This window comes from Phaethon aethereus (assembly GCF_964289735.1).
Source record: "Phaethon aethereus genome assembly, chromosome: 4".
Classification (NCBI taxonomy): domain Eukaryota; kingdom Metazoa; phylum Chordata; class Aves; order Phaethontiformes; family Phaethontidae; genus Phaethon; species Phaethon aethereus.
In genome coordinates this window covers 85,023,531-85,036,789 of record NC_138578.1, presented here as the reverse complement: position 1 = coordinate 85,036,789, position 13,259 = coordinate 85,023,531, and the positions used below count along the sequence as shown (strand labels likewise).

At 66.1% G+C, this 13,259-nt stretch overlaps 2 protein-coding genes across 2 annotated transcripts in view; one reads left to right on the top strand and one right to left on the bottom strand.

Moving 5' to 3' along the window:
• Positions 1 to 2,759: 2,759 nt before the first annotated feature.
• Positions 2,760 to 11,643, top strand: ADISSP (adipose secreted signaling protein; the record flags this gene model as incomplete). Its single annotated transcript, XM_081998936.1, has 5 exons — positions 2,760 to 2,954; positions 3,881 to 4,180; positions 6,736 to 6,874; positions 9,639 to 9,761; positions 10,672 to 11,643. 5 exons carry the CDS (start codon positions 2,760 to 2,762, stop codon positions 10,770 to 10,772), a joined length of 858 nt encoding a protein of 285 aa, XP_081855062.1. The 3' UTR covers positions 10,773 to 11,643.
• Positions 11,644 to 12,038: 395 nt separating this feature from the next.
• The window catches only part of HSPA12B (heat shock protein family A (Hsp70) member 12B), a gene marked incomplete at its 5' end in the record, with an annotated part of 11,823 nt that continues 10,602 nt past the window's right edge, over positions 12,039 to 13,259 (bottom strand). Inside the window, 1 exon segment of the mRNA XM_081998792.1 lies at positions 12,039 to 13,086. Coding sequence (XP_081854918.1) covers positions 12,443 to 13,086 — 644 coding nt within the window. The 3' untranslated portion in view covers positions 12,039 to 12,442.

The window sequence follows — 13,259 nt, the reverse complement described above, 5'->3', positions numbered from 1 at the left end:
TGTGCTCGGCACTAGGCTGCTGCCAGGGCCATTTCGGGCACCTGCCTCCTGCTGCTGGACTCCTCGGGTGCCCGGCGGTGGGACAGGGTGCCCGCCAGTGTTCCCAGCCCGTGTTTGGGCTCCCATGGCCTCCTGTGGGGTGGCGGGGCTGGGTGGGCCCCAGGGAGGAGGTTTGAGCCTCAGCTTCCATCAAAGGGGTCTTTGGGGTGTTGGATCCCAAACCCCCGGGCAGGAGGTGGGCGGCGTGCAGGGGCAGTGCCGACCCTTGGGCTGGGAGTGCTGGTGGGCCCCCCATTATCCTGTGGGGCTGCTGCGGGAGCGCAGCCCTGGGGAGACAGCATCAGCTGGGCCGGAGAGAGCGGCTTTTCCTGTGGGAGCTGTGCTGGCAGGTCTGGGGAAGGGGCTTTGGGGGCCTCCGGGTTTGGGGTCCTCTAAGGCTTCCCCAGCTCGGGGCTCACTGTAGCGGCTGCCGGAGCCTTCGCAGAGGGGGGGAAAAAATGGGGAAACTGAGGCATGGGGTGCACTCTGCTTTGTGCTGATGCCTGGGAGACGCGGGGGTCCTGTCCCGGCCGCTGTGCCGGGGTGCGAATCCTCCCTTTCCCAGGCAGGGAGCTGGCGGAGCAGGAGCCGGGGCTGGCCGGGTCATGCCATGGGCTCGTGATGGAGCGGGCAGAGGGGCTGCCCGTCCTGCTGCTGCTCCTGCCCTGCCTACGGGGTAGGGCTGGGCGCAGGCCCTGGCGTGCTGCCCGCTGCTGCCCAAAGCCGGGCTGCCTGACGCTCTCGAGCTGCAGGCAGGCTCCTCCCCGGCAGGTCTGTGCCGGAGCAGTGCCGGAGTCGCAACCGTGCCGTGCCGTCGCATCCGTGGTGCTCGGCTGGTCCTGGCACCCGGCCGGAGGCAGCGACTGTCTTCCCCGGCTCTGCCTGCCCCTGCCTAACCCTGCCCGTTCCCTCCCCAGCTCCGGCGCTCGGGAGCGGCGGCGGCCCTGGAGGATGGCCTCCTGCCCGTGCCTTTGAAGTTTCGCGCAAGGACGTCTGCTGCGGGGACACATGGCTACGGCTGGCAAGGGTGAGTCCCCGGGGTCTCCCTCCTGCCTGCCCGCCCCGTGTCCCCTCCCAGGCTGCCTGCCCCAGGCTCCAGGTTTGATGCTCCTTCCCAGTGAAGCCCCTCTGCCTGCGGCCCCACTGGGGGTCCCTCTGCCCGCAGCCGGGGGTGCAGGGGCAGCCCAGAGCTGCCCGCTCTGGGCCCAGGGAGCAGCCCAGCGGGTTGGAGGCTGTGGATGTCCGGGGGGATGTTGCCGCTGTTTTTCCACTACGAGTTGCAAGCGACTGTCTGCTGAGGGGGCTTGCAGCAGGGTGGGGGCTCTGGTGGGACGCTGCTGGCACCGCTCAGTTGTGGTTCCCCCTCTGATGATGGGCACAACCCCCGGCACCCCCCGCCCCAGGCAAGGCTGCTGCGGGAGGCAATGGGTGCCGGATGCTCCTGGGGTGCTCCCAGCCTCTCCCGGACCTTGGCTGCCACCCTGAAAGGCTCTGGCAGTGCCAGGTTCTGGGAGCTGGGTGCTTTGGCAGTGCCAGGAGGGGACCCCAAAAGGCTGCTGGTGTGTCTTGCCCTGCGGCAGCAGCAGCCGGCTCTCCGCCGCACCAAGACAAAGACCGAAGAGGTTCTTTGTGCTGCTGCTGGGCGTGATTTCGTCTCCCTTTGTGCACCCTGTCGTGGCTCCGGCCTCCGTGGCTCCTTCCCCGCTGCCGGCGAGTGGGGCCACGCGACGGCTCCATCCCAGGGGCTTTCCTCCCACTGGCGGTGAAGCTTCCTCTGGCTTCCCGGTGGGACGAGGGCCAGGCGAGTGGTCCCTTGGTGGTGATGCCAAAGGACAGGCAGGTTGCCTGCTCTGGGTTGCCGTCTTCCTGGCAGCGTGGGGGACCCTGGGGGGAGCAGCATGCTGGGGGAGCCCTGAGCCCCCCGTGCTTCCCTGGGGACGCTGGGGCCCAGACACCCTCCTTTTGGGGGGGGACGTGGTGACTCTGAAGGTGGCATCTGCTTCCAGGGCTTGCGATCACTGCCGACACGTGCAAGGCAGGCTTCCTCCCCGCCCTCCCGTGGCCCGTGTGGGTCGGACCCCCAGACCCACCCCCCGGGTTCCCAGGGAGCGTGGCACCTGACTGGCTGCCAGCACGCTGACCACGTGGGGTCTGGCAGGTCTTGGTGACCCTCCTGCCATGACTGTGGTGGGATGTGGGGACTCGAGATAAAACATGCCAACTTGGTGTGATTTTCTGCCCAGCCCCTGCCTGATGGAGCCTCTGCCTGTACCTCTGCCTGTGCCTCCCCTCCCTGCTGGCTGTGCGCAGGACACACATTTGCCCCTAATGAGATTTCCATGCTGGCTGACCCACGGTGCATCCTGCGTGGGTGAGTGCCCCACACACCCGGCGCTGCGGAGGTACCACCGTCACCCTTCTGGGCTCTGTCCCCTCCTGCCAGCACGAGGACCGTCCCTGGTGGCCCCTCGTGAGCCGGGACGGGCGGTGCAGCCTCTCAAGGTCACCGGGGTGCATGCCAGCGGGTCACCCGGTTCCCGGGACAGCTGTCCACGGTGCCCAGCTGCCACCTTCGCCTTCCCCGACCTCCGTCTCTCCAGAGTGTCTTCAGACACACCGTGCCGGGGGGCTAGCTGAGTGCCGCGGCTGCCCGGGTGGACGGCGGCTCGGTGCCCTCCGGAGTCGCTCGTCCCCAAGGGCCTCCTGCCTTCCCGGGCTCCATGCCGGGCATCGGCCGCGCTGCCTCCAAGCGCCGTGTGACGAAGACGCATATTTGGGATTTTCCCTGCCAGTCTCCTGGCAGGCGTCAGGGCTTGGCTTGTCTGAGCCCAGCGCTGGCATCGGGATACCAGGTGGCAACCACAGGCTGGGACCTTGTCCGTCGCCACAGCTCCCAGCCGGTGTACGGGATCCATGTGAGTCCCTGGGCTTGTCCTGCCCTGCAGCACCCATAAAGGCCCTGTGGGGCAGAGGGGGGCTGTGGCCTGTCACGGGGGGCTGCCTGCGTTTCGGTGGGGAGGGTCCCATCTGCATCCCCTTCCCCACCGCAGCCACGTCGCTCTGCAAGCGGCTGAGTCTCTTGTTTTCCCCTGCGTGCGGGGAAGGGATTTCTGCCGAGCTGTTCCGGCTGAACAATGCCGAGTTATTAAATCTCCGGCGTTTCCAGCCTGCCGAGGCACAAAGAGCCTTTTCTTTAAGGAGGCGGCAATCTGCTCCCGGCCGCTGCCAGATGGATGCAATCAGCGGCCGGACTGGGGGGTTTCTTGGGGTGTACTGTGGAGGAGGAGGAAGAGGAGAGACTGTTTTTTTTTTTTGTGGAAGCTTGCAGAGAACGTGTTGCAAAGGTGCAAGCAAAAGGGCACGTAGTGTTTGTGACTCTGTGCGGGCTCCTGCTGGCTGTGGGGACCTCGGTGTCCCCAGGCGAATGCCCGTCCTGGCAGGGCCGTTGTGTTTTTGGGTTTCCCTGGGGTGCCTCAGGCTTTGCTCCCCAACATGTTGGCCACGTTTGCAGCCCCGGACAGCCCTGTGCAGCACCCCGCGACATGTGGGAGGAATATCTTCCTTGGGGAAGCTGTCCTTCTCCCCTCTCTTTGTCCCACCTGGGCTCCCTTCCCAGCACAGCCCGTGTCTCTGCTCATCCTGCTGCCCTGCCCCGAGAAAATCGTGGGAGCGAGCAAATGGTGCCAAGCCCGGGGAGCGGACGGGACCCTCGCAGCCTCTGGGCATCGGCTGGTGGCAGGTCCCTGCGCTCCCCTCTGCTTGGGGGGTGAGCTTGCTGTGGCCACTGGTCACCGGTGTCCCTGTGCCCCCTCCCCAGCCTGTGGCATTTCTGAAATGAGAGCAGAGGGAAAACTGGGGAAGCCCCTCCGTGTCCAACAACACTCCGGCCTCGGCCCGTCCCCGGGGGCTGTGGGGGGACACGGAGCTGGGGACGGAGGGGGTGCATCCCAGGCGGGCAGGGAGTGACCCCCGGGCTCTGTCCTCTGCTCCCCACGCAGGCAGCAAGGCGAAGGGGGGGGGCGTGCGCTTCGCCCCCAGCCAGCCCGCCGAGGGGGCCCACGGCCACGTGCACTTCGATGAGAAGCTCCACGACTCGGCAGTGATGGTGACACAGGAGAAGGACGGCAGCTTCCTCGTCAAGGTGGGAGCCGGGACCTGGGGGACGAGACGGGTACCGGTGCCACCCTGGCCTGTCCCCGCACCTGGTAGTGGGGCTGGGTCTGTCCTGGGGGCCCTGGGGGACTGGGAGACCCTCCAGTACTTTCTGTTATAGCCCCCTGAGCTGTGGGGCTCCTGCTGCCTGCAGCTTCTGCTGCCCATGGCTCTGCCTGCTCCAGGGGGGTGTCCATTGCAGCCCCTCCAGGCGTTGCTCCATCTCTGTCACAGTTCTCAGATTTGGGGGTGTTTCTGGCCCCGCTAGCTCCCTGGTGTGCCCAGGGGGGCCTGGAGCACCCCAAGAACTCCCCACGGCTGGCTGCAATACTCCTGAGGGCACAGGTATAAACGTGGGTGCTTTGCTCCGGATTCACCCGTTGAGCACCAAACTCCTGCGGCTGCATCCAGCCTCTGCCAGCGAGGGGTCAGGTTCAGGGCTGGCCAGGGGGGATCCCCAGCCCCTCTTGCCGCTGCCTGATCTGGGCAGCGTGCGTGGGGCCGTCAGACCAGGAGCGACGGGCTGGGGTGGGACCAGGCCCCTCTGGAAAGCGGGGTCACGAGCAGCAGAGCCCAGTCCTGGCGGGGTGGGCTGGGGGATGCGCCGGCCCCGCTGCGCCCGGGCGAGGGACATACGTGGCACTGTCTCCTCTGCCCCTGTTCTGGGGGGACAGACTGAGCTGGGTCTCGCCCTGTGTGCCAGCAGTGCTGTGGCTTCTCCGTGCTGCCCGCCGGCCCCATGCCTGCGGCCGTGGGAGGGTGTTAGTGCAGGTTCGGGTTTGACGGTGGCTCCCAAACCATGCCGGCGGCCGGTGACGGCAGCGGGACAGCAAGCCATCCCTAACGACACCCTGCGTTTCATCCCGGCAGGTTTGCAGACCCCAGTGTGCGCTGCCTGCCCCTTCCACAGCTGCTCGCCCCACGCGGCACGGCTGGGTGCCGGGAGCGGAGGCTTTGGTGCCGGCGCGCCGTGGGCTTTGGTGGCAGCGGGGTCTGGGTGTGAGACGGGCTCCTTGGCGGTGACTCAGAGCTGCAGGTCACCAGTCCTCTGTGGCTACTTCACCTGGTGTGAAGCCGGCCCCTCCGTCCCAGCCTCTCCTTTGGAGGCCCTTTTCTCCCAAGAAATAAGCCCCTGGAGAGCGTCGGGCTTGCTCCGGCGTTGGTGCAGCAGAGCAATCTGAAACTCCCTTTCAGCTCTGAGTCAGTTATTTGTATCGGGCGGATGATGTTATCGCCCTAAAAACGGCAGTAAATTGCTTAGCAATTGCCGATCTGTGGGTGGTTGTTATTATTTTTCCCACCCGTGCCGTGCAGCGTGCCGCGGGCGCCCCGGCACTGCACGTGCCTCTCCGGGGAAGGGGGGCAGCTGCCTGCTGCCCTTGTGCTGCCAGCCCGGGCGGCAGAGCGGGACCGGCTCGGTGCTGGCAGCCACCCGCGCCCAGCTCGGCGTGCCGGAGCCGCGTGGGTCTGTGCGGCGTTTAACCGTGCAGCTCTTCCTTCTGGACAGATTTGGGGGCGCACCCTGCACCCCACAGCGCTGCCTGTGCACCTGCCCCACATCTCAGAGGCAGGAGGAGGCCCTCATCCTCTCCCCTGTGGGGAAAAGGCTCTTTAGTGCCGGTCACCAAACATCTTTCCGCGGCCTTAAAATCGCCAAAGCTGCGCATCGTCGCTTCTGTGTCACAGTCATGCCTCGGAGCTGCTGGCGGCCAGGCATGTGCGAGCGTGTGGTGCGCGTTTTACAGCCGTGCGCGTATGGATATACGTCTGCGTGTGTATTACGTATGTATTTGTGTGGTGGTGGTGATGTGCCGCTTGGCGCAGGCTGCGCGTACGCGCGTGGAAGACAGCGGGTGCCCGCTGGGTCGTGCCTGTGGCGGGGTTTGTGGCAGTGGGCGAGCACTGGGTGCCCGGGGTCCCCAGGAAGGGATTGCCCTCTCGGCTGTGCTGGATCCTGGCTGTGCCCCGACCTCTGCCGCAGGGGAGGGTTTGCAGGCGCGTCCGGAGCTTCCCGCTGCTGCTCCCTTCCCAAAATGGCTTTTTCTGAGCGTGACGGAGACGGACCCCGCTCCGGAGGCGGTCCCGCTCCGGAGGCGGTTGGCTCCAAAAGGGCTCTGGTTTTCATCGCGGCAGTGGATAAATGAGGCCTGAAGGCACGGGCTTGGAAACGTCTTGGCTTCTAGAGACCAGAAATGGCAGCCAAACGCGTTCGGCTTACGCTGGGAAAATTCGTCTCTGCTCCCACAACACCGAAGGTGGTTGTTCCCGGGGCTTCGCCCAGAACTGGTTATTTTTGCTGCTTGCTTTGTGCAGCCAAAATAGACGTGTTTGTTTTCCCACTTATTTAGGAAACAGCCCCCCACGGCTGCTGCCCCCCACCTTCCCGTGGGCTCTCGGGTGCCCGATGCTGGTGGGTCCCTGCCTCAGGGTGGGACATGGAGGAGGACGAGACGGGGCGACGATAGCGTGGGACCACCTCCCGCCACGGCTTGGCACCCACGCGAGGCATGGCGTGACCCCCGCCGTGTCCCCCCCCTCTTGCAGGTGGGATTCCTGAAGATCCTCCACAAGTACGAGATCACGTTCCTCCTGCCCCCCGTGCAGCGGCTGGGGAAGGAGGTCTGTGCCGTTCCCCTCCCCAACCTCAACCTCCGAGTCATCGGCATCACCCCCCTGCCAGAAGGTAAGGTCCCCCCGCTTCGCACCCCGCCTTTGCCCCCCTGCGCTGGGTCCCAGATCCCGCCCCTGCTCCCACGCAGCCGGCGAGGGGTGAGCGGTGAGCCAGGGGGGCACTGCCCGGCCCGGGGGTCTGCCGACCCCAGATGTGCCCCTCGGTGCCCGTGGGGGTGGCAGGGGTGTCTGGCTCATGCCGGGGCCCCGTGGGGAGCACGCACCCAGCGCTCCCGTGGGGTGGGAGGCAGCTGGCAGCCCCCTGCTCCCGGCTGCACCCGTGGCTGTCCGGGTTGAGCCCTTGCCGGGCTCGGGGAGCCCAGGGATGCCTTTTATTGCTGGGGTGGGAACTCGACCAGTGAGTGTCCTCCCAAGTGCTTCCTTTCCAAACACCAAGCCTCGTCCTTCCCCTGAGCACGGGGAGGGGGGTGGCAGGCCCACCGGGCTGCCCCTGGCCCGTAGGGCTCTGGGGACAAGTCCCACTGCAGCCACTCGTGATGAGGGTGGTGTTCGGTCCCGCCACTGCCCAGGGTGGCTGCACCCCTGCCGTTCCCGCGGCGCTGTGTCGGAGAGCCTTACCCCATGCAGGAGGAATCTGCGTTTCCACTGCACCTGCCGGGAGAGGCCCGAGCCCGACCCGTGCGCGTGGAGAGCGGCTTTTGTAGCATTTTAATCCAGGAACCTGCTGAACAGAGTCCAGACGTGCTGGTATTTTTAGCACTTGCTCTGTCTGCTCTCTGCCTGCGCCGAGGGTCTGCCTAAAGGAGAGGCTGGAGCCGAGGGGGGGTCGCCTCCACGTCTGTCTCCGGGCTTCTTCCTAATTCTCTCGTCGTAGAGGGAAGGAGGATAACTCCCTGCGCTGTAAGCCCTCGAGGCGGGTCTGCCCAGAGGCGCTACCTGGGTTTTGCTTTGTGCCCTGTCTGCGGTGGCTCAGCCCCATCCGAGCCCGTGCTGGGGGCCGGGCACACGGCAGCACCCTGGGAACACGGCTGCAGGGCTGGGGGTCCCGCTGGCTGCTCTGCCCCCTCCTCCGTCCCTGTCCTTCCCTGTCCCCGTCCCAGTTCTCCGAGCCCTCAGTCCTGCTCGGTCCGTCCCATCCGCGCCGGCAGCGCGGGTTCGGTCGCAGCCCGCAGCGGGGTTGTGCACAGTGGCTCCGGCACAGCGGCTGGGACAGCCAAGCGTCATGCCGGGCTCGGTGGCAGCCATCTCGGGGACACAGGTTCCGCTCCGGCGACACGGCAGGCTGCAAAGCACCTTGGAGCCCCGCAGCTGGTCCTGTGCCGGTGGCTCTGGTTGACAAGCAGCCGGTGGATGCTCTTTCCCGCATCCCCGTCCCCACCGGCTCCCCGGGGCTGCGGCTCGCTGCCTCCCGGCAGCCGAGGGTCCGGGAGCGGGGCTGTGGTGGGCAGGGACGTGCTGCGGCTCTTCCCGCGCTGCCGCTGGCCCCGGCCCAGCAAAGCACTTAAGCTTTGTTTGCTTGAAGCTTCCCACCCCGGGCTGGCACGCCTGGCCTGGGCTCAGGGCCAGGGTTCACAAGGCTTTGGGGAAAGGAGCCCCTGGGGGACCCTGAGTGGCTCCGATGGGACCTGGAGGAGATCAGTGCCCCACGGAGGTTCAGCGGTGTCTGTCCCCGGGGTTCTCGGCTTCCTGGCGGCAGCCGGGGCTCCCCTGGAGGCTCTGCTTCCTGCACCCCGGCTGTGGGCAGGGATGGAGCTTACCAGCTTTGTCCAGCCACGGGCCAAATCCGGTCCCTGCGCTGCCGGCAGCTCCGGGGCCGCCCGGCCCGGGCGGAGCGCGGTGCCCGGCTCCTGGCTGCGGTGGCAGCCATGGTGGGGCTGCGATCAGGCACAGATCAGGGTGAGAATGGGCTGGAGCTACGGGTGCTCCGGGCGCTCCTGGCGCTCTGAAGCAGGTGGTTTTGCCACCGCTTCTCCCTCCTGCCTCCAGGTACAACCTTTCATCCCGGTTTAAGATGGAGCCGAGCAGAGAAACCATTTCCCTTCCCTGAGCTGCCCTCGGGTTCCTCGGCCCCTTGCTGGGGGCCCGAGCCCCACGCCGGGCCAGGGACTCGGAGGAGCAGGCGGGGGGAAAATTCGGGATGCCCGTCAGTGCTTTGCTCTCCTCCGTCCCACCGCACGCTCCGCGCACGGCCGGTGTTTCCGCGCCCCGGGGCTGAGCTCACGGAGCCGGCTGCCACGTGCGCTCTGGAGCCTGGATGATGCTCAGCGCATTTTTATTTCTTTTCTTTGTGCCCCTGCAGCACCCCGCCGCGCCAGCCACGTCGCGGTGCCTCGCTGTGAGCCGTGCGGGGCTGCCCGGCCGCGTGCTCGCAGCGTGCTCGTGCCCCCCGCGCCGGGGTTTGACTAATGCCTTGCTGCAGCTGCTTTAATTTTCTGCCTCTCCTTTATTTTTACACTGTGCTTTGCTTTTGATCCGGAGTGGAAAAAAAACCTGCCTCCTTCGGTCCTGCCAGCTCTGTCCGGCGCGGGGCCGGGGCCAGCCTTCACCCCGTATGATCTGGGGGCTCTGGGGGGTTCCATGTTCTCTCCGCTCCGCGGGGAGGAAGACATGGCAATTTTGGCAGGGGTGTTCTGGCTGGGGGAGATCTGGGTGTTTGCCTGGCTAGGGCACTGCAGGCAGGGCGGCGTGTTGTGTCCGTGGGGCTGGAAGGGTGGGATCGGGAGGGTGCAGGCAGGGTCGGGAGGGTGCAGGCAGGGTCGGGAGGGTGCAGGCAGTTCTTGCAGCCGGAGCATGGCTCGCAGGGTCTCTGTCCCCAGGCTACAGCGTGAAGTGCGAGTACACGGCGCACAAGGAGGGGGTCCTGAAGGAGGAGATGGTCCTGGCCAGCGAGGCCGGCGAAGGCGCCTGCGTCAAGGTCATGGTACAAGCCCGCGTCATGGGTAAGGGTCTGCAGGCGGGCAGTGGCGCGGGGGCCTCGCACTGTTCTTGGGTTTCGGAGCAGCGATTCCTTCCCCGGCATGGCTCACAGGCCTGGCTGGAGACCCGCTGCTTTCTGGGGAGCCGGGGCTGCTGCTGTGCGCGGTTGAGCCCCGTGTGGACCCTGCTCCTCTCTCCCCGTGTCCCCCGGTCCCTGCTCCTCCCCTCCAGCCCACCTCCTCCAGCTCTCCCAGTTCAGCCGCTGCAGACGTTCCCCACCTGGTGGACATTTCTGTGAAATTGTCTAAACCGGATGACTTTCACCCTGAAAATCCCTCGCCCGGGGGGCGAGGCTGCGGGGCTCCCCCTGGTTGAAGGGGTGCATGGAGCGGGGCTGCCGGGTGGGGCCACCCCTGGACCCCTCCTCACCCCAAGCCCGGCGCCGGGGGCTCGCCCTCTCTTCCAGCCACGGCTGATTTTCAGACAGCACTTCAATTTTAATTTTTTTCCTCCCCGCCTCGCTGCCTAATTTGGGTTCACTAATTAGCGCAGCGTTTGGTAGCACAGCTTCCTCCCCGGGGTGTGACACGGTGCCTGCGTTCACTGGCACCTTCCATGCGGCCGGTCCCGGGCTCCCTGTACCCGGTGGGGCTGGCAGTTCGCTCCGCGGCATCCCCCCACTATCTCATTGCGTCCCCCCTGCTGTGTCCCAGCCTGGGGACAGGGTGCAGCGTCCCTGTGTCTCCCAGCACCCCTGGGTGCCAGCATCCCTTGTGCAGGGACCGCGGGAGGGAGGACAAGCACCCGTGAGCCTGAAAACTCCCCGAAAGGGCTCTCAAAGAGGTGAAGCAGCACCCCCCGGGCCGGCCTGAGGCGAGATGTGGCTGCACCCCGGCTCTGTCCCCATCCCCACCGGCCCCTCCTGTCCCGCAGACCGGCACCACGGCACGCCGATGCTTCTGGATGGGGTGCGCTGCATCGGCGCGGAGCTGGAGTACGACTCGGAGCAGAGCGACTGGCACGGCTTCGACTAGTCCCCCCCCTTCCCCCCCCCCGCGTGGCTCCTGAGGACGAAGCTCAAATTTAAAAAAAGAAGAAATCCACCCAACCCCCCCACCCTGGGGGCCGCAGCGCAGGGGCAACCACGGAGCTGGCGGTGAGCTGCTGCTTCCCCCCCTCCCCAGCCGCCACTGCCGCAGCAGCACGCCCGCCCTCCCCGCAGTGGGGTCGGGGGGGCCCCGAAGTGCCGGAGGGGCTCCCCGCCTGCTGCAGCATCCCTGCCCGCAGCCTCAGGGCGGCATCCCGCTTGCTGCCTCCGGCTGCCGCTTTCCCCGTGCTTTTCTCCCCCGTCCTCCCCCAGGGAGGGGGCATTTGGGGGCGGCGGGGCCCCAGCTGAGCCCCCCAGGGGGAAATTGTGCCTCCTGGGATTTGGGGCCGGGGCAGGAGCCGGCAGCGGGAGGTACCTGGTGCCTGTGGGGCCGGTGCCCCCATGGCAGTGCTCGTCCCCGGGGCCGTGCCCACCCACCTCCTCGTGTCGCAGCCATCGCCTTAGTCTCCTGCTTTTCCTTTCTTGTTTTTTTTTCCTTTTTTTTTTCCCCAGTAAGACCCATGGTACAAGGACCAGGAGAGCTGGCTCAGTTTTGAAAGCAACAGGAGGCTTTATGTGCCTATATATATATATAAATATATAGATAGAGATATATATACACGTCTGTGTGTATGTGTGTGGGTTTTTTAAGTACAAAAACCTACAGAAGTAACAAACTTCAGCTGAGAAGGGGCTGGAGCTCAGTTTGCCCCGTTAAACCCCCCAGGAGCATTATTAAAACCATATATAAAAATGTTATATAAAAACAGAGGGCGGGGAGGATTGCAGAGGCTCCCAGGGCCGGGCAGGGAGGTGTGGGGGTCACAGCCATTTATTTGTGCACCCCCAGGGTGTGAGGGGCCACGTGAGCCTGTCCCTGCGGACACAGATAAACCCGGCTGGGCCCTGACTGGGGCGAGGGGTTTCCTGCTGCAAAATGCTCCCACCTCCAGTTAAAAGGGGTTTAGGGGAGAGGCTGAGGGTGGGCCACTACCCCTGTGTCCTGTGCCCCTGCCCCATCCTCCCCGTGCTGGCCCCGTCAAACTCTGCTGCTCGGGCGATGCCAGCTGCTCAGGCGACGTGCAAAATGTGTATGTGTGTGTATACATATATATATATATGTGTGTATATATATATATATATATAAAAAAATAGAAATGTGGGGTTATAGAAAGCATCTGCATTGGTATTTTCAGGAGCTGGGGGTGCTGGGGGCTGCGGCAGTGGTCCTTGCCTGCGCTTGGGGGGCAGCCTGAGCCCCCGGCCCCCGCTTGGCCAGGCAGCGATGCCCCTGCCCCGCTCGGCCGTGCCGGGGCTTCGTTCCCCCCTTCCCATGGTCGGCCCCCAACCGCAGGAGGTGCGGGCCCCGGCGCTGCGCTACCCGGCGGCACCTGGGGAGCGTCTGGGGGGTGTCCCATGAGAAGGGGAGCTGCAAGGGGTGCAGCAGGGTCTGCTGGCAGCCTTACGGCTCAGCTGGGGCCGCCAGCCGCTCGTTCCCTCTGCCTGGCTCCTCAGGCCCGCGGGGGTCCCATGGGGCCGGAGCCCAAAGCGGGTGCTGGTGGGGGGCCGGAGCAGGTGGCAGGTTCTCGGGGTCCCTGTCCCGCAGAGGAGGAGGGCTCAGTTGGAGAGAAAATCGATGGTGGCCCGGACCGTCTTGGAGGTGCGGATGTCCATGGCGGTGACCTTGATCTCCGTGTCCCCGAACTGCATGCTGGCGCGGATCTCGCGGCGGCCGCGGGTCGGGCTGCCGGCGTCGCCCAGCGCCTCCAGCTCCAGGCTGATGGTGCTGCACTTGCGCACGCCGGGGTCGGTGATGTAGACCACGTCATCGGTGGCGCAGCAGTAGATGTTGATGATGGTCTTGCGCTGGCCCGGCCGGGCCGGACAGTAGCTGCGCTGGACCACCTCCCCCAGCGCCACGGACTGGTCGACGGCGACGAACTTCTCGAAGATGTCGGTGCACCAGTTCTTGCCCTCCTTCACCAACAGCTTCTCCCGTGGGTGCTTCCCCTCCACGAACTTGTTGAGCACCCCCACGCCGTAGGTCAGGGGGGAGCGGCGGACGCGGACGATGGTGGGGTCGAGGCCGAAGAGCACGGCTCCTTTGAGGATGGTCAGCCCCACGTCTTGGGGGATGATGACGCGGCAGGTGGGGCCGAAGGCCTCCTGGACAGCGCGCTGCAGCATGGCCGACTCGGCGAAGCCCCCCACCAGGAAGAGGAACTTGATGCCTTGGACCTCCGGCTTCTTCAGGAGGTCGTCTGGGGGGGGGGAAGGGGGTGTCGGGCAGGGCCGGGGGTGCCACCGCAGGGTGCTGGGGTCCCAGGGACAGGGGGGACGGGGGCTCTGGCAGGCAGGGTGCTGCCGCCCCCAGGACCTACCGATGTGTTTGATGATCTGGGTGATGGTGGGCTGGAAGAGCTCGCTCATGGCC